At 37.9% G+C, this 17,085-nt stretch overlaps 3 protein-coding genes across 3 annotated transcripts; 2 read left to right on the plus strand and 1 right to left on the minus strand.

Moving 5' to 3' along the window:
- Positions 1–1,868: 1,868 nt before the first annotated feature.
- LOC148910614 (uncharacterized) lies at positions 1,869–5,775 on the plus strand. The gene is made up of 3 exons (XM_089031438.1): positions 1,869–2,082; positions 2,157–2,212; positions 3,097–5,775. Exons 1-3 carry the CDS (start codon positions 1,869–1,871, stop codon positions 5,773–5,775), a joined length of 2,949 nt encoding a protein of 982 aa, XP_088887564.1.
- LOC116298469 (tyrosine-protein kinase HCK) lies at positions 4,411–8,896 on the minus strand. Its single transcript, XM_089031255.1, has 3 exons — positions 8,544–8,896; positions 7,516–7,709; positions 4,411–6,579 (listed from the first exon to the last, which is right to left on the minus strand). Exons 1-3 carry the CDS (start codon positions 8,894–8,896, stop codon positions 6,017–6,019), a joined length of 1,110 nt encoding a protein of 369 aa, XP_088887381.1. The 3' UTR covers positions 4,411–6,016.
- Positions 8,897–10,157: 1,261 nt separating this feature from the next.
- LOC148910615 (uncharacterized) lies at positions 10,158–12,684 on the plus strand. Its single transcript, XM_089031256.1, has 4 exons — positions 10,158–10,369; positions 10,509–10,615; positions 10,943–11,052; positions 11,385–12,684. Exons 1-4 carry the CDS (start codon positions 10,323–10,325, stop codon positions 11,709–11,711), a joined length of 591 nt encoding a protein of 196 aa, XP_088887382.1. The 5' UTR covers positions 10,158–10,322; the 3' UTR covers positions 11,712–12,684.
- The last annotated feature ends 4,401 nt before the right edge of the window (positions 12,685–17,085 follow it).

Below are 17,085 nucleotides of genomic sequence, written 5' to 3' on the forward strand. Positions count from 1 at the left end.
GATATAAATGAGTGAAGCTGAATCGAAGGCGGAGGAGCAGCCCCAAGAGGAGCAGAAGATTACCAAGGCTAAATCTCCAGGCAGAGTCGCTGCCGGCAAGAAGCTCGCAGAGATGAACAGGAAGAACAAAGCCAAAAAAGAAGAAAAGGCAGAGGAAAAAGAAGAGGAATCCTTTATTAATCCTGGGTACGTCATTGGCGCGTTGGGAGTTGCTATAGCAGCAGGCAGCCTCTACTTACAATGGCGGGCAACGAAGCCGAAAGTAGAACCCGTACATGTGACGCAGGAGCCCCGAAGCAAAATACCCGTGATGGAGTAATAACCTTCTCGCTCTGTAATATAATGTCAACCGCGTTATTGAAAACTGTTGAAGAGGCAGCTATCATTACTTCCATTGTTGCGGGTATTGGTTGGGTAGGTAAGAAAGTGCTCAGAGAAGACTTTACTGAAGACCCAAGCAAGAGCTTCGCTAACTTTGCTAAGATGACCGCTGCCGTAGGCGGGGCTATCATGGCAAAGAATTACCTACAGAAGGAAAAGTACATCCCTAATGTATAAATGGCTACCTTGGTCGCAGGTGGAGTCATTGCAGCTTTAGCATTCACTGGAGCTAATTATGGTGGTCAATATTTGGATAGATTAGTTAGAGGCGATCACAGCGGAGAATTAGCCGCTGAAAGGAAGAGACATGACTTAGCGCTGGAAAAGTATCAAAGGGACGTGGCAGCCTGGAATGAAAAAAGACAAGCTTACAGGGATTGGTTGGACAAGAACTACCAAGACAAAATGCAGGCGGATAAGAACTTTGAAAACACAGACTACGCCTTTAAGCTCTATGCGCAGGCGCACCCCGCGGCATCGACGGGGTTAAAAAGGCCTCAGTTTAAGAATTACTACCAGCCTTCTAAGAAACAAAAAGACAATGAGTTGGTCTTCCACAGGGCGAAAATTTATCTTAACTTGCCTTTTATCATGATACTAAAGTTTGTAAAGGTGTCTTATACACCTTTAAGCAACAACTTAAACGTGATTAAATGAAAACCGTATTTAATGACGTTTAATAGTGCTATAAAGGTGAATAAAGGTATCACTTAACTTTAATTTACTTTAACATACAGTATAAAGGTGAATATATATGGATTTCCTTTAACGTTACTTAACGCATCATCTTAAAGGTGAGTAAAGGTATGTTTCAATTTAACTTACTTTAATACCCCGTGTTAAAGGTGAGTAAATATGGATTTCCCTTTAACGTTACTTAACGCATCATCTTAAAGGTGAGTAAAGGTATGTTTCAATTTAACTTACTTTAATACCCCGTGTTAAAGGTGACTAAATATGGATTTCCCTTTAACGTTATTTAACGCGTCATCTTAAAGGTAAATAAAGCCGGGTTTAATTTTGTTTCAATAATTATGTCAATTCAATATAAAAATTTCTTCTAGCTCGGCATGCATGGTACTAGTGACTCGAAATAGTGCCACATGGAAATAGTGTACACACTCAATTCTGAGTTCCAGATGGGAATTGATACACAAACACCTCTCCGTTCTCTATCCCAATCCTTTTTATTATTATTTCACCATGAAATTTAAGTGTCGGTTACTATATATTTTTGATTATTTAGTTGATGTTATCCTATTGTTTATCGCGCAGTCAAATAACTACGATAAATACATACGATTGATTTTTATACGACCGATAGGGATTGGTACCGTTTGTTGATTATGGTTGCTATGCTACGAAAAACATTCCAAGCGTCGCGTCGGGTCTATACTTCAGTCATTTCAGAATTCTAAAACTACGGTTTCAAATTTACTCGTATACACGTTTTCCGGCCTTTTAACTATTATATAACTGCGATCAATATGAATCAACCTCCATCTGGATATCTCTATTGCTCTCACTGCAATGAGTACGTTTTCGAATCAACATATAGACGACATCATTTGAACCTGTTTTCGAGACAAGCAACAGCTGTTACTACGAGTGAGCACGATAGAGTTCTAGACGATACTTCATCGTCTGATTCTGATGGCGAATCTGTCGATCTATCACATATATCCACATCTTTATTGCAAGGTATGACATATCATTTCTTTTCCTTCTATAACCCGGATTTTCGTCCTTAAACTAAAGCTTATATTTGCTTACAGATCAAATTCAAGATTTACAAACACAAGAAGTTCAAAATCAAACGAATTCCGAGACTGTAAGTATTAATCGCCTTTTTTATTAAACTATGAATACTTTATCATTTTGGAATATCCTTTTGTAGTGGAGGGGACTAAAGTATTATTAACTGTCAAAGTAAAATGTTTTTAAATGCAAAGTTTATTTCATTTGAAATAATAGAACATGTTAACACAAATCTTATGAAATGTTCCGTATTGATATTAAGCTTTTTCTAAATGTCTGTGCTCTCACCAACTGAAAATTATTTATCGATACATTATTACATAGTTGACTCATTGATAGATATTTGGAGGCAAAATGCCTTATGAAAATCTTTTACGCACTAACCCAATAACAATTTAATTGGAAACCAGTTTCGTTTATCCTCTTCACTCCACTTACAAAATTACAGATAAACATTTGATAAACATTTTGAATAATATGGCGTATAACACTAAGATGCGCGCGCTTAAGAAATAAGATAACTAAAATTTAGCGCGAGTAAGGTTGATATAGTTCCATTCATTCTTAAGCCTGGTTCACACGAGCGCAAACGCAAGAAAACTACGTGTGAACTACAGTAACACAAACGCAAACGCAAGGAATGGAAAATTTTCCATTTTCTTGTGTTTGTGTTTGCGTTTGCGTTTTTTAACGTGTGAACCGGAGAAAACGCAAACGCAAGCACAAACGCAAGACGTGGTTCACACGAGCAACGCAAACGCAAGGAAAATACGTGTGAACTATAAACAATCACTACTGCGCATGCGTATCTTAATTTACTTGCATTTGCGTTGTACGTGTGAACATTGCTTGCGTTTGCGTTTGCACTTGTTAAACTGCTACGCTAATCTGCCTTAGCATATGTATATGGCTTTAATTTCTGATCCATACTAATTTGATACATATTTTGATTTTCAGGCTGAACAAGTAACATATGTTGACAGTGACCTAGAGCAGACAGAGAGCAGTGATGATGAACGTGAATCCACTGATTCAGATGTTCATGAATTCTGGGATGATGTCCCTGAATCCTTACTCAACCAAGACATTGAGACATCAAGCCCCTTGCCAGAGCCCAAACGAAAAAAGAAAAGATTTCACTTGGCCCATTCCTTATTACAATGGTTATTGTACTTTCTACTAATTTGGCAAAGCTATTGTCATCTAAGTGATAATGGTCTTACATGGTTGCTAAGATTTTTTCTTCAATTTTTCAAGGCCTTAAACCTTCATATGTCAAATGAACTCCTAACAGATCTCATTGCTGCATTTCCTTGTTCATTGTATATGGTGCGGCAATATCTGAACTTGGACAGGGATAACTTTACAAAGTTCATTGTTTGTCCAAAATGCACAAAGTGCTACAATTATGATGAATGTCTGACATATGATGTCCATGGTCATCAAGTTGGCAAGCACTGCACCAATATTACCTATTTAAGAGGACGACCCCATCAGTGTGATAGCGCACTTGTAAAGAAGGTCACACTAAAAAACAATAATGTCAAGTTTTTTCCTATACATTATTATTGCTATAATGGGATAATCAATCCTTTGGAAAATTTATTGAAGAAAGCTGGTTTTCCTCAGAAATGTGAAGAATGGAGAGAAAGGGATATTGGTAATTCACTAATGACTGACATCTATGATGGCCAACTGTGGAAAGACTTCAAAACATTCAATGGAAAACCTTTTTTAGATGCCCCAAGAAATTATGGCCTTATGTTAAACTTTGATTTCTTTCAACCAATGAAACGAAGAAAGGACTATTCGGTTGGAGTATTATACCTTGTTCTTTTAAACTTACCAAGATCAGAAAGATTTAAGTGGGAAAATGTCATTGTGGTAGGTATAATTCCATCAATGAAAAATGAACCTAAAACATTGAATGAGTTTTTAAACCCAGCAGTTGAAGAGCTAAATGCATTATGGTCAGGAATCTTCATGAACAATAGCATTACTAGTGTACCACTTAAGTTCCGTGCTGCAGTTCTCTGTACATCCTCTGACATTCCTGCTGCAAGAAAGTTATGTGGATTGAAGGGTCATTCTGCAGAGCTGGGTTGCTCCAGATGTTTAAAGAAATTTTCAGGTTCTTTTGGAGAATCTAGAGATTATTCAGGATTTGACCGTACGAAATGGGAAAAAAGAACAAATAGAAATCACAGAAAATATGCAAAAAAAATTAAAAAATGCAAAACAAAAGTCAAGGCTAAAGAGCTCTCAAAAAAATATGGCATATCATTTTATTCTTCGTTATTGGACCTTGAATACTTCGATGTAATACGGTTCTGTGCCATAGATCCCATGCACAATTTATTTCTTGGTACAGCTAAATTTGTATTCAAACTTTGGATTAACGAAGGTATTTTAAGTGCTCCACAATTAAGAAAAATTGATGCTCGAATACAAGAAATGGATGTTCCACCCCATCTGGGAAGACTACCTAAGAATATTTCAGCTAATTATGGAACATACACCGCCGAACAGTGGAAGAACTGGACAATTCTTTATTCCCTCTTTGCATTAAAAGATATAATTGGGGATGACCATTTTAGGTGCTGGCAGACTTTCACCTTAGCTTGTAGGTATGTCTGTAAACCCATCCTCACTGAAGCAGACATAATAAAAGGAGATGGCCTACTATTGAAATTCTGTAACGAATTCCAGTCACTTTATGGAAACAAAGCTACAACACCAAATATGCATCTTCATTGTCACCTCAAGGAAGTAATCATTGACTACGGGCCTATTCAAAGCTTTTGGTGTTTTAGCTTTGAACGATATAATGGTATACTTGGAAGTATTGTTACGAACAACATATCTGTGGAGTTACAATTAATGAGAAAGCTATGCACGTCTAGATTTCTTGATAATGTTTCCTTGCCTGAGGAATTTGAGCCCTTGTTCAGAAATGTAACATCAATTAACGCTTTTTCAGAAGAACAACAAAGTAATTTTACAGGTGAATCATTTGTTGCTCGACTTGAATACTATGAGATGGATTTGAAGCTGCCACTTCATAACATTAATTGGTTAAATATTGCACCAATATCAATCCCTAAGAATTATAGGCAAGCTTTTTTTGTTGATGATGACATACTTATTCTTTTACAAGTATATAAAATTATGTTTCCTGAAAAAGAGCTTTCACACAAAAATCTTGGAAGATCAGTAAACAAGTATGCCACAATTAATATTTATGGCCTTGAATTTGGTTCTAAAACGGCTCATCGAAGCAGTAGATCAACTGGAATACTTGCATCTTGGCCCAAAAATGATGGTAGTATCACACAAGATTCCTCCACTCAAACATTTGGAACAGTTGATTATTTTTTCACTCATTCACTAGTTTTAGACGGAGTTTACTTTAAGAACATTTTTGCATGTGTGACCTGGTATCATTCATCAAATGATACCATTTATGCCAATGTAAACCCTCTTCTCATTGCATGCAAGAATGATACTCTTCCTGGGGGGCCTTCAAGATTTCTTCCAGTACAAAGAATTTCTTCAAAGTGTGCTTATACTACAGTGTCAAATGACAGAGGTGAACAAAGATATGTCATAAGTTCTTTAGTTAAAAGTTTTTGTTAAGTATGATAAAACCAATCCTTTTCGGATTCCCCAGTGCCTCCTTACAATTTATTAAAATTTCACTGAGAAGGCACTGAGAACAAGGATGCATATACTGTGGGTAACCCACTCGCACTTGTATTTTCTTTGTATACCACACTCGCCTAAAGGCTTGATTGTATACTAGAAACTATAAATGACTTGTGGGATATTTCATGGTATGCCATTTTAAACCATTGTATAGCTAGTATATAATAATTATTTAATTATTAAAAAATGAAAAAAGCTTTGAAATTATATTTTGTATCCCTGGTCTTTTATGTGGGGTACCATGAATACACTGCACTGCTAGAAGTCTCAAGTCCTCATACTTGGTATAGTGGCACACTAGTGATATCACAAGTCCAAAAGCATATACATCACTTGCTGTAGATTGAGGGTGAAATCCCCTTACTACCTCTGGTGCAATATGCTTGTGGTATAATCTGTATTTTTCTTGCTCATTTGTTGAGAGGGTGTACTTTTTAGCATCACTAACCTTCTTCATCTTGCCAAAATCAATTAATATTGGGAAGTACTTTCCATCTACTATATGGAAGACAATATTGTCACCTTTGATATCACAATGAATGTACAGTTTTTGGTGTAGGTAGGCAATGGCATTTGAACAATGCCAAAGACTTTCTGCCCAGGTTTTTTGGTCTTTCAATAAATTTGTCTTTGCACCTTCAGCTACTGTCACGGTTTTTACATCAATACCATAAAATTCAATAATCATTGAATATGGTTTCGGCTTATTGGAAATGCCAAACACAAATGGCAAACCTGAAAAAATATATTGGCAGTCAGGGCTTATATAACACAAAGCTTTTATCCTCTTGCCCCCTTTTACCCACCTTTCAGTCATGCAATTGCCTGCAATCACTGATTGCCTTTTGCCCCTGACTGAGTAGCAATTAATAGTTTACACCCAAACATATGTTTCTCAGGCCTCTGATTATCATAAATGTATGTAAATTGCACTATGAAAGTGTGAAATGCACTACATAAAATTCCAAAAAAATTATTTCCTCAAATAGTATGCAAGAGGTGCTTACAAATTTATTATTTTCTTCCAGCGTATGAAGTCTGTATTTTACACACACCTGAGCCTTAATAATAATGAATTATTGTAAAAATCAAACTACGGTCAAAAAGCTGAATTTTTTTAAAATGTCTAATACCTATGCAAGCCGCAAGATGGTTGTTTCCATTGACAATTGACTATTTTGGAGATTAAATAAAAACTTAAGTGAAATTAATTTTAGTAAACCCTTCCTTTTAACACGTATCAAGAGTTCCACGCTACTGCTGATAATTAATATTTTGTAAAATATGCTATATTTTAGTTGTGTCTTTCTTAAGCTAAATTTTGATCAAACATACAAGATCGTGTACCCACCGTTAAACAAATTCTGAATCAAACGTACCGAGAAATAGCATATTTTACAAAATATTATTCCACTTTTTAATCCCCTGAGCATGCGCTTAGAGCAGTAGCATGGAACTCTTGATGCGTGTATTAAAGTTGTTTTCATAAACCTGTAAAATACACTTTAGCATTTTTAGCCCTTAATAACTTCTAATTCTTTTGCTTTGTATTGCTTTTTTCTGACTATTACACTTTAATTGGTACATTTTGTTTCATGGGTTAATGAAAACCAATCCACTGCACTTGTTAATGTGAGAGACAGTTCATAAAAAGTGCTTATGTGTACTTACCCGGATGATCAAAGGAATTTATCATATTGGCTTCTCTTTCAACCATTTGGGGTGTTACAGATTTCTTGAAATATTTCACCGCAACAATCCTCTCTCTGTAACATGCCTTCTTGCATGTACCAAATCTCCCTTCACCAAGAATAAGTTCTTTTGACAAGCTCTTAACATTGTTTGGGTCTATTTGACGAATTTGTCTATAAAGACAGAATGTTGATCAGCAATAATACAGATTTGATATTAAACTAAGTTATTTTAAATCAGGCCAAGTTTTTAAATAAAATATTCATGTACCCATGCAAGCAAAACCTTCCCATTTTGTAGTTCTTTAATATTACAACTCTTAAGTTAATGGATCATGCAGGGAGAGGGGCCAGGGAGCTATATAACAACAACACTTGTATCTTGCTGATATCCACTAAATTTATTTTCAAATCCAAGCCCCCATTTTGACCTTAGACTGTCAAGGCTGTCCAAAACTCATAAACTCATAAACTTATTTACATGAAATGGAAACTTGGCTACTTTATAATATTATCCGTGTCCAAGGTAAAAGGTAAAGTACCTATATTTAACGTCAGTAGTTCCTTCAGTTGAAATTCACCTGCTATCAATGGAAGCCGACGGTGCGCACTTTACCCCCTCTCTCCATCAGTGCTCTGTTTTAAGAGTATTTAAAGCTGAAGCTACACGGATTAGAGAGAAGTCGAAACAGATGTGGAGATTCTAAGGATCCAATCGTGTACCTCGAACTCTGAAGGTCGCGCACCAAGGGGTAATTATTATAGGGTAGGGGGACACTACATTATTTCATATATATGTAGTTGAATAGTCTGCACAAAAAACATTTTGGTTTTCCTTTTTCCGTGAATAAAATTGATCCCCTCTCCCTATAAACAATGAAAAAGCCCCCAACATGAAGTCATGAATCATGACCGTGCAGGCTCTCTATCCTAAATAATCTAACTTTATGTAGAAAATACTTTGCTTTAATAAATAAAAATACGTAATACTAGGGAAAAGAGACTCACATGCATTCGTTATTATCCAATCGTCGCTCTTCCCGCCATTTTTTCCAAAAATATAATGCTCTCTTTCGTTGCTCTTTGCCATACAAAGCTTTCTCTTCTAATTCCTTATTTTTTTCCTTTTGCAACTCCAGCTTTCGTGCTTTCATCATTCTCTTCGCTTTCTTAGACATCTGTTTGTCTTCCTTGCGCTTTTTTTGCTTTCTTTTTCGTCTTTTAACTCGTATTTCTTCGATGGTATTTGGACGAGAAAGCCGTCTTTGTTTAGCATTCGTCAATGGCCGAGGTTCATGTTGCATTTCACTCATGGCAAGTGTGCCACTCGCCTTGTGAAAGACTGTGCTTAAATGTGCCATTTCAGCCAGTTTTACAACACTACTACTTCACCAAAAAGATTGCTAAATAAGATGAGTTGAATTCAAATATATAGTAGAGAAGGTACGAAGGCAACAACCAACCCAACAAGTAAGAATCAAGTCTTCTTCATGTAACCTATCATGTTAGCGCGCGTAAACATGTGCTATAGATTTGCTATCAATACCTCCCTGACAGTCTAAATTAGGGGTCTCCCCTTATTTAGACTGTCAGGGAGGTATACACAGCGATAACTTGCTTTCTTTCGTGCGGTATGCATATCGCTTATACATTTATGTTCGGTAATGGATAACAGTATATTATTCTCGCAATATTATTAAAAATAGACCCATGCAGCATATTTTTTACTGGTTATTACAATGATTCACTTACCCAGTAAGCGTGTAGTCAATAATAAGGTTCCCCACGTGGGCCAGCGTGTTAATATTTGTTTGGGTATCGACATTAGCCAATCAAAGAGAACAGCTCTTCTCGCGCCAAAATATAATTATATAAATTACAGTGTAAACACTTAGAGGGTCTCTTTCCAAGCGATCATTGATCTCAAAAGCTAGTTAGTTAACATTACGAGTTAAGTGTAATAATGGCCGATATTTCTCTAAGCGATCACTACGTTGTCCTACTTCAAGATGTTGTGAACCAAACGAAGTTCTTGAGAGAGGAGATCCACAAGGATAAGAGTAAGGAGAAAGATGTTCTAGAGAACATAGCTAAGAAAGTCGATGGGCTAGCGACGACAGTAAGTTCGATAAATGCGACGGCTGCGAGAAGAGTTCGCCAAATTGGAGGGCCTACAAAAGTCCCTAAGATGTGTAGCGTAAGTATTAAAAGTTTTTCGATCTTTAATATTTAAAACAACAGACACAAAAATCTTTTTAAAAATTAAACTCCCTGGTGACCTCTGCATCGTGCGCTCTAGTGACCTCATTGTCCGGTATGCTTACTGCAATTATTTTTAATCCAAAAGTACTTAGGAAAAGAGAAAAGGCAATCCGAAAACCTAATTAAGCTGTAATTCCCTGTTGATGTTCATTTTTTCTTGATTCTTACAAAATCCTCGAAGAAATCTTAGAATTAACCATTCGCGCGCCAAAACTGAACGTAGATAATTTGAAATTCAAATTTACACAATGTTCTTCGATGATCCTTCAGCTTGCTTTATTTAACCTGCTAATGTTATTATAATCATTATTCATCCTTAAGCGCATTTACTGCGAAATAAATTTGATAACTGATATATAGTAGTAAGAAAGAATTTATCAACAAGCAAACCCGCTCTTTGTATTAAAAATTATATTCTAACCGTTGGTGAATTTTCCCGCCTAAAATACCACGAGACTAGCTTGATCAATAATTAATTCATTTTTCACGTTGCTGCAGAATGACTTTCGACAACAAATAAAAAAGATGGCAAAAGCAGATCCCGAAAACCTATCTCTAAACTTGGAGGAAAGGTAAATTCACTTATTTTGCATTCAGGCTATTCTTTGACCTATTGACACTGATGTTAAAAATAAGTAGTAATGTTTTTTTTAAATTGATTGGAACGAATCTTCTGTGTTTTTTATTTTATTTATTTATTTTTTATTTTAGCCAAGACTCAGATCACAATTTAGTCATATTCAATCAGGTGAAGGATGAGCTTTACCATTCTTATGGAGGGGAAGGAAAGTGTCCTTGGACAGTGTTACAGATGAAAGGTAAGATAAATGTAATTTTATGGAACATGAATTGAATATCTTTACTTTGATTGGCTTAAAATGATTAGTATGTTGCAGATGTGGCATAGGGTTTTCAAAAATTATTTTTAATGCAATTTGTGCCTTCCTCCCCAAATTTCATAATTAGAATTGTCCTGCCTTAATTGATCATAATAGATGAATAAGTAATTAAAAGTCATTGGATAGGACTGCCATTAACATGATCAAAGCAATCCCTGAGCATTGAGGTTTTATTTTATAAAATTGTACTTATAAAATTGAATGACAACTAATACTAATACTATGTATGCTATTTGTTTTTTCTAGTTGCTTTAAAAACATACATGCGATCATTGAGAGCAAGTGCGAAAAGAAAGGCCAAGGGTAACAACCAGGAGCATGTTCGATCATGCAGAAGGCAGAATCGCAAGAAAGAGGTAGATAAATGCATCCCTACATATATCTTAGTATTAGATTTGCAATCATATGGACTGAACCCTAGGGTGATTATTTTTTGTCTGTGTTGTAGATATATATTAGTTTGGAGGTTTGGCCAAATCAAAATGGCTAAATAAAACAAAAAACCTTTGGATAAATATAATGTCTTATCCAATTTGGCCCAAAAAATATTAAATGTATGATGCCTGTGTCCTCAACCTTGAATAAGAAAGGTATGTCCATTTTTCCATGTCACAAGTAATGATTCATCAAATAATAAACGATTTTGTATTGATCTGGGTTTTTGTTTTCCTTGTTTTTATTTTCATAGAAGCTGGGAAGAAGACTTAAAAGCCTTGACTCTAAGAAGTGGAGTAATGAGAAGAAGGCAAAAATAGCCAGTTGCCTCCACCCTGACTATATTTCGAGTGAAGAAAGTGAGGTAGAGGAAGAGGAACCATTTAAGACAGTGGCATATATTGTTAAACCTCTAAACTGGGAAAGTCAGGAACTAAAAAAGGCAAAGAAGTCTCTTGACAAACATCATAAGGATTCTTTGCCTGATTTAGTTAAAAGGAGAGTTATTCCCAGGCGGAATGGACATCCTTCTCGAAGACAAAAGCCAAACGATTGCCCAGACTGGGCTTGCCTTCAGTAATAATTATAATTTTGTGACATTCCTAATCATAAAAGCATTTCTTAATTTCTGATTTGTATCTCTTGCACTTGTCAACATGTGTGCAGATGTTTCATGTTTCACCTCCATTCAGTTTCATGTCACAATATAAAACAGTCTGTAGTATGTGCTACAACGTTTTATTAGGTAGTGCATTGTTTGGCTTCTTTCTTAATAATAGCAATGTCTCTTACTCCTACCAAATTGCACAAATTCCATGCAATGATATGATCAAATGTCCAAGAACTCTCTTTTTAACTTGTCTGTTTTAGCTCCTTATTTTCCTAGTTGTGTGTAATTACAATATATTATGAGTGATTGTCCATCTGTTATACAACAGGGCTGCTCATTTTGTCAACTACTCTACCTGTGAAATGTAAGAAAACTTAAAAATTCTTTAGGGCATGAATGTAACAGGAATCAGTTTTTAATATTTCAGTTTGAGTTTATACGCCACTGTCTTGCATGGAACCTTTTCCTCTACTATCCTCTATTAAATTTCTCATCTATTTATTTGGTAAATCATGTGTTTGTAATGAATTATTGAATTATGAATTATTGCAATAGAATTTCATATTTATAACCAATTATAGTGCTTTAGTGGTAGACACTAAAGTTGTAACTAAAATAATTATTACCATTTTTGTGGTAAAATTTGTATAGGTCGACCTTGATTTCTGAAATAGAGACTATGCATGGAGTACCCACATTATCAACTATTTAGTATAGTAATTTTAACATCATAGGGAGATTTTACTTACCTTATCAACAAAAACTATTATACTCTTTGATAGAGAAAATGAAATGAAACAATACCCAATTATTAGCTTACTATATATTTCATAGCTGAAACAAATTTAATGATTTTTTTGTGATATAGAGAATGAGACATATTTATTGTAAAAATCATTTTTGGCTATTTTTACATAAAAATAGCATCTTTTATATATCTTTTAGTAACATATATTTTCATTGTAAGTTAAGGTTATTATGGATTCAATAAAATCAGTACGATTGAAGGAAAATTCTGAGCATTTTAATTTTGTTTTTCTTTTAATGATCTATAACAAGGAATGAAGATAATTAGTTACCTTCATTAAAATTAATTTGGGAACTAAAAGGTGGGCACATTTATGGGTTATTTATAAAGATAATTTAAGGTTCCTAAAGTTCCCTTTATCAATGTTTATGGATTGAATAAAGAATGATAAAGGTGCCTTTAACTATCATTTATATGGCTTATTAAAGGTATATTAAGTTCCCTTTACCGATATTTAAATAAAGTGATTAAAGAATGATAAAGGTACCTTTAACTATCTTTAATATGGATAATTAAAGGTAGTTTAAGTTCCCTTTACCAATGTTTAATAAAATGATTAAAGGATGATAAAGATAACTTTACATATGTTTAATTATACTTTACTCACGTAATGCAAGGTACCATTACATACATTTAGTATACCATTAAATGAAAGTAGTAAAGCCTCCACTACTAACCTTTAATTGATATGTTTTAAAGCTAACTATACATGGCTTTAAAATCTTTAATCATTTTGAATAAAGGTATGTAAAGGTTCCGTTACCACACCTTTAATATGCCTTTACTCAATATTTAAATATTTATTTTCGCCCTGTGTTCGTAGGAGTTGCAGGACTGGCAGAAGGCGTAGCTTTGGCGTATTTAGTCTGAGCTGCCTTTAGTGACGCGAAGTATGAGCGTCTAATATATATGATTGTCTTTTTGGAAAGCGACAAAAATAACTTTACCACTTATTTGAATCCCCCCATCAAAGCCCGTAAGGTTAGGCTGGTTAGTTGTTCTTTGTACAATTCTTGGTATAATTTAGTCAATGCCTTGGTCACCGTACTTAAGGCGCCTGGCAAATATCAAGGTGAAATGCTACCCGATGGACATTACACGCCAATCACCCTTGCCAAGGAGCTCGCCAAGCGCGGTTATACTCTCACCACGGGATTGCCGGACGAAATGACCCTCAAACATAATATGCCAAACTATTCAGTAACTTTTGGAAAGTTTGACCCATTGGGATCTTTATTATGTGCCTCGGGCAAGACAATTACCGACGCGGCCATACCCGTAAAATGGAAAGTCGCATCCTCTTACGAAGTCTATTGCGACTTGGTTCATAGTTACAACAATGGAGAAAAGTCTTCTCTTATGTCCAAATTCCTACCCAAAGGTAATCCATTTGACCTGGTAGAATACACTCCCATTTCTTTGTGCTATGATTTGTCTAATTTGGTAGAAAGCATAAACATCCCCATTAAGGTGGACGGAAAGACGGTGGATTTTAACGGACGTAAGATCAATCTTGTTTTGGAATTCATATAATGGGCCGCGTAGAGGACAAACTCAAGAGGATTTACTATGGGCCTGAAGGCTATTGGAGAGGGGCGTCGGCTATCAAGAAACTCGCGACCGCGGCCAGGGTATCAGAAGAAACGGCTAAGAACTGGTTAAAAAAACAAACCCTCTGGCAGGTTTATCTTCCCGTGCCCAACTAAATTCCCATGCTCAGCTTTACCGTAAATGCCCCCAATGAAGTTCATCAGGCGGATTTGCTTTTCTTGCCACACGATAAGGTGAGAAAAAAGACCTATAGATACGCTTTGACCGTAGTCGATATCGCAAGCAGATACAAGGACGCAGAACCCATAACCAGCAAGGATTCTGGGGAAGTCGCAGAAGCCCTAGGTAGGATTTATAAGCGCGTTTTGAAATGGCCTAAGCTGCTGCAGGTGGATGCGGGGACAGAGTTCATGGGCGTGGTTACTAAGACCCTGAAAGACCACGACACTAAGATTAGGAGAGCCGAAGCTGAGTACCACAGGGGTCAGAGCATCGTCGAAAGATTCAATAAGACCCTGGCCGAGCGTCTCTTTGGATACCAGTATTGGAAAGAGCGGGAAGATCCCTCCAAACGCAACAGGGAATGGGCTCAGAGGCTCCCCCAGGTCGTCGCGCCTTTAAACAACGAGGCGGCCAGGGCTACGGGGATGAAACCCAAGGATGCTATGAAGAAGAAACACGTGGAACACAAGTCCTACGTCAGAAGCTCGAGGGCGGTCGGACTGAAAGAAAAAAAGCTCCCCCGCGACATAGTGGTCCGATAACTCTATCAGCCGGGGGAACTCGAAGGTGGCAGTAAGAGAGCCACGGATCCTAACTGGTCTTTGGAAACGTATGAGATTTCAAAGTCCGTCACCAAGGAAGGGCAACCCGTGTTGTATTACCTAGATGGCCCAAGTCGTGGATTTGTCAAGGAAGAGCTGCTCATAGTCCCCAAAGACTCAGAGTAGTGCTGCTCCACGCGCCCGATTACACTCTAGGCATGTCAGTCTTACGTTGCCTCTGCAATGCCCGCGTTTGTTATTCATACGATCCACGGAGAACTGCTGATCGTCATTCGGGTCAAACCTCCATAGTAGCGGTATGTTACACTTGGCACACCTTGCCCCTTTCTTATAGACGTCGTCCACGCATAGGTCGAATTTGACCCCCACATAGCGGGGATCCGTACTCTTTTCTTCGTCGTGTCTTTTGTAGCGAAGGAGTTTCTTGGCAATGTTCTCCCTTGCTATGTCTTCTGGGGTGCGGTCGTAACGCGGTTGCGGACCCCAGGCTCTTTTTAACTGTTTGGCGTACTCCACCCTGCTTACGGCGGTGTAGATAAGGTTGCTCCAACACAGCCGCTGATCTATGATCCATAAGGTTTCCTTTATGGTAAGTCCTTGCGCGCTGTGGACTGTCATGCAATAGCCCAAGCGCCAGTCTGGATGGGAGGTTATTTTTTCCACCTTTTCTATGGGCACCCAGGCTTTATCATGCGTTACCGCATTTTGCAGTTGGATGTCGGTACCGGGTACGCAAACGTCGCGGCGCTGCATGCGGGTGTCGTGGGGTTTATAACAAACGGGCACGGGATGCGTAGGGAAGCGCTCTTGGTGTATTTTGAAGAGGTCTTTCTGTATGCGAGACTGTGCTGCGCGCTTACTACTTAGCACCAGATCTTTGGGATGCCAGGCGTATAGAAAGTCCTCGTACTTCTTTGCTCGTACGCGTTTGCGCAGTGTTTTGCATTGCTCGGCGTCACTGATGCCCCTCAATTCCGCTTTCAGGTTTCTTACTTGATCCTTGCTGGGGTAATCTGTGTTAATTTCTTCGGAGTGGTCTACGAAATCTTTCAGCCATTCGTGGGGCATTTCTCCGGTTATTGGAGGAGGCTGGCAGGGATCTCCGGCGAATATTACTTGACATTTCCCGCGGAGGAAGTCTACGAATTCTTGAAGGATTTCTAAAGGAACGGTACAGATTTCGTCCCAAAGTATTACTGGTGGTATGTCGTGAATAGCTTCCGGTACCCACTTTTGGCCATTCCAACGAAAGAAACTGTGGTACGTCTGTGCGTCGTGGCCCATTTCGCAGAGTTCTCTTTCCAAACGATGCGTTGGCGTTAGCACCTTTATCTTAGGAAATAGTTCTAACACACGCGTCGTCTTACCGCTGCCTCCCGTACCGTAGAGGTAAGAGAAGCGTTGGTAGGAAATGGGGTCGGCAACTGAAGGTAGAGGCTCTTTGGTAGGCGTTACGGAACCACGGGTGTGCTCGCCGTGATATTCTACACGTGCCCTCCAAGCCCTTATCTCCTCATCTTTGACGCGCCATTGGCTACTTTCTGCGAGTTCATCGGCAGTGTAGAATTCCTTCATCTTTTCCAACACGCTAGCCTTTACGTATAAGGAATCCGTGGCTACGCGGGGGATATCTTCTTTGTCAAACCGCAGGAGCATTGCGAGAAGGTTGACATGCGCGTAGGCAAGCATGCTGGCGCGGAGGTGGTAATATTGCGGTCGATGATCTTGGTAGTAGCATAAAGCATTCCATTTGCGTTCTTTTTGCTCGGCTTCTATGAAATAGTCCCACTTCTCCACGGAAACCATGGTTCCTTGGTCATGGGCACGCTTGATGAGGAAACTTAACTCACCTTCGTCTGTTATTAGGCGCCTTTGTATGTGTTTCTCGCCTTCTTTGGCGCCCTGGGTAAACTTTCCTATGACAATTCTTGCGGTTGGATTGTGTTCTGGTAACCATTTAGTAAAGGAGGAATGACATAGTATGGCTTCATGTGCGGTGTATTTGAGCAACTTACGCTCTTCAAGGAATTTGAGGAGGGGTACGGGTATCCATTGCTTTTCCTGGAGATGCTTACCATACCAAGCGTAAATTATAGGATGTAAGCCCTTTGCTAACTTCCACACGTGGTCAATCTTACGAACCCCGTAGATGGGGCGTCATAGTGGCCTGGTAAAGCTACGCGAAAGAACTGCGAGTCTG

The sequence above is a fragment of the Actinia tenebrosa genome, unplaced genomic scaffold, assembly GCF_029948245.1.
Source record: "Actinia tenebrosa isolate PJP-AT-01 unplaced genomic scaffold, QUT_ActTen_1.0 PGA_scaffold16__25_contigs__length_10494907, whole genome shotgun sequence".
NCBI lineage: Eukaryota > Metazoa > Cnidaria > Anthozoa > Actiniaria > Actiniidae > Actinia > Actinia tenebrosa.

Coding starts and splice junctions, on each gene's coding strand:
- LOC148910614 (XM_089031438.1), top strand. CDS start 1,869: ATGAATCAACCTCCATCTGGATATCTCTATTGCTCTCACTGCAATGAG. Junction 2,083..2,156: donor ATCCACATCTTTATTGCAAG/GTATGACATATC, acceptor ATTTGCTTACAG/ATCAAATTCAAGATTTACAA. Junction 2,213..3,096: donor ATCAAACGAATTCCGAGACT/GTAAGTATTAAT, acceptor TTTGATTTTCAG/GCTGAACAAGTAACATATGT.
- LOC116298469 (XM_089031255.1), bottom strand. CDS start 8,896: ATGGCACATTTAAGCACAGTCTTTCACAAGGCGAGTGGCACACTTGCC. Junction 7,710..8,543: donor TTGGATAATAACGAATGCAT/GTGAGTCTCTTT, acceptor CTGTCTTTATAG/ACAAATTCGTCAAATAGACC. Junction 6,580..7,515: donor AAATTCCTTTGATCATCCGG/GTAAGTACACAT, acceptor ATATTTTTTCAG/GTTTGCCATTTGTGTTTGGC.
- LOC148910615 (XM_089031256.1), top strand. CDS start 10,323: ATGGCAAAAGCAGATCCCGAAAACCTATCTCTAAACTTGGAGGAAAG. Junction 10,370..10,508: donor TCTCTAAACTTGGAGGAAAG/GTAAATTCACTT, acceptor TTTTTATTTTAG/CCAAGACTCAGATCACAATT. Junction 10,616..10,942: donor GACAGTGTTACAGATGAAAG/GTAAGATAAATG, acceptor TGTTTTTTCTAG/TTGCTTTAAAAACATACATG.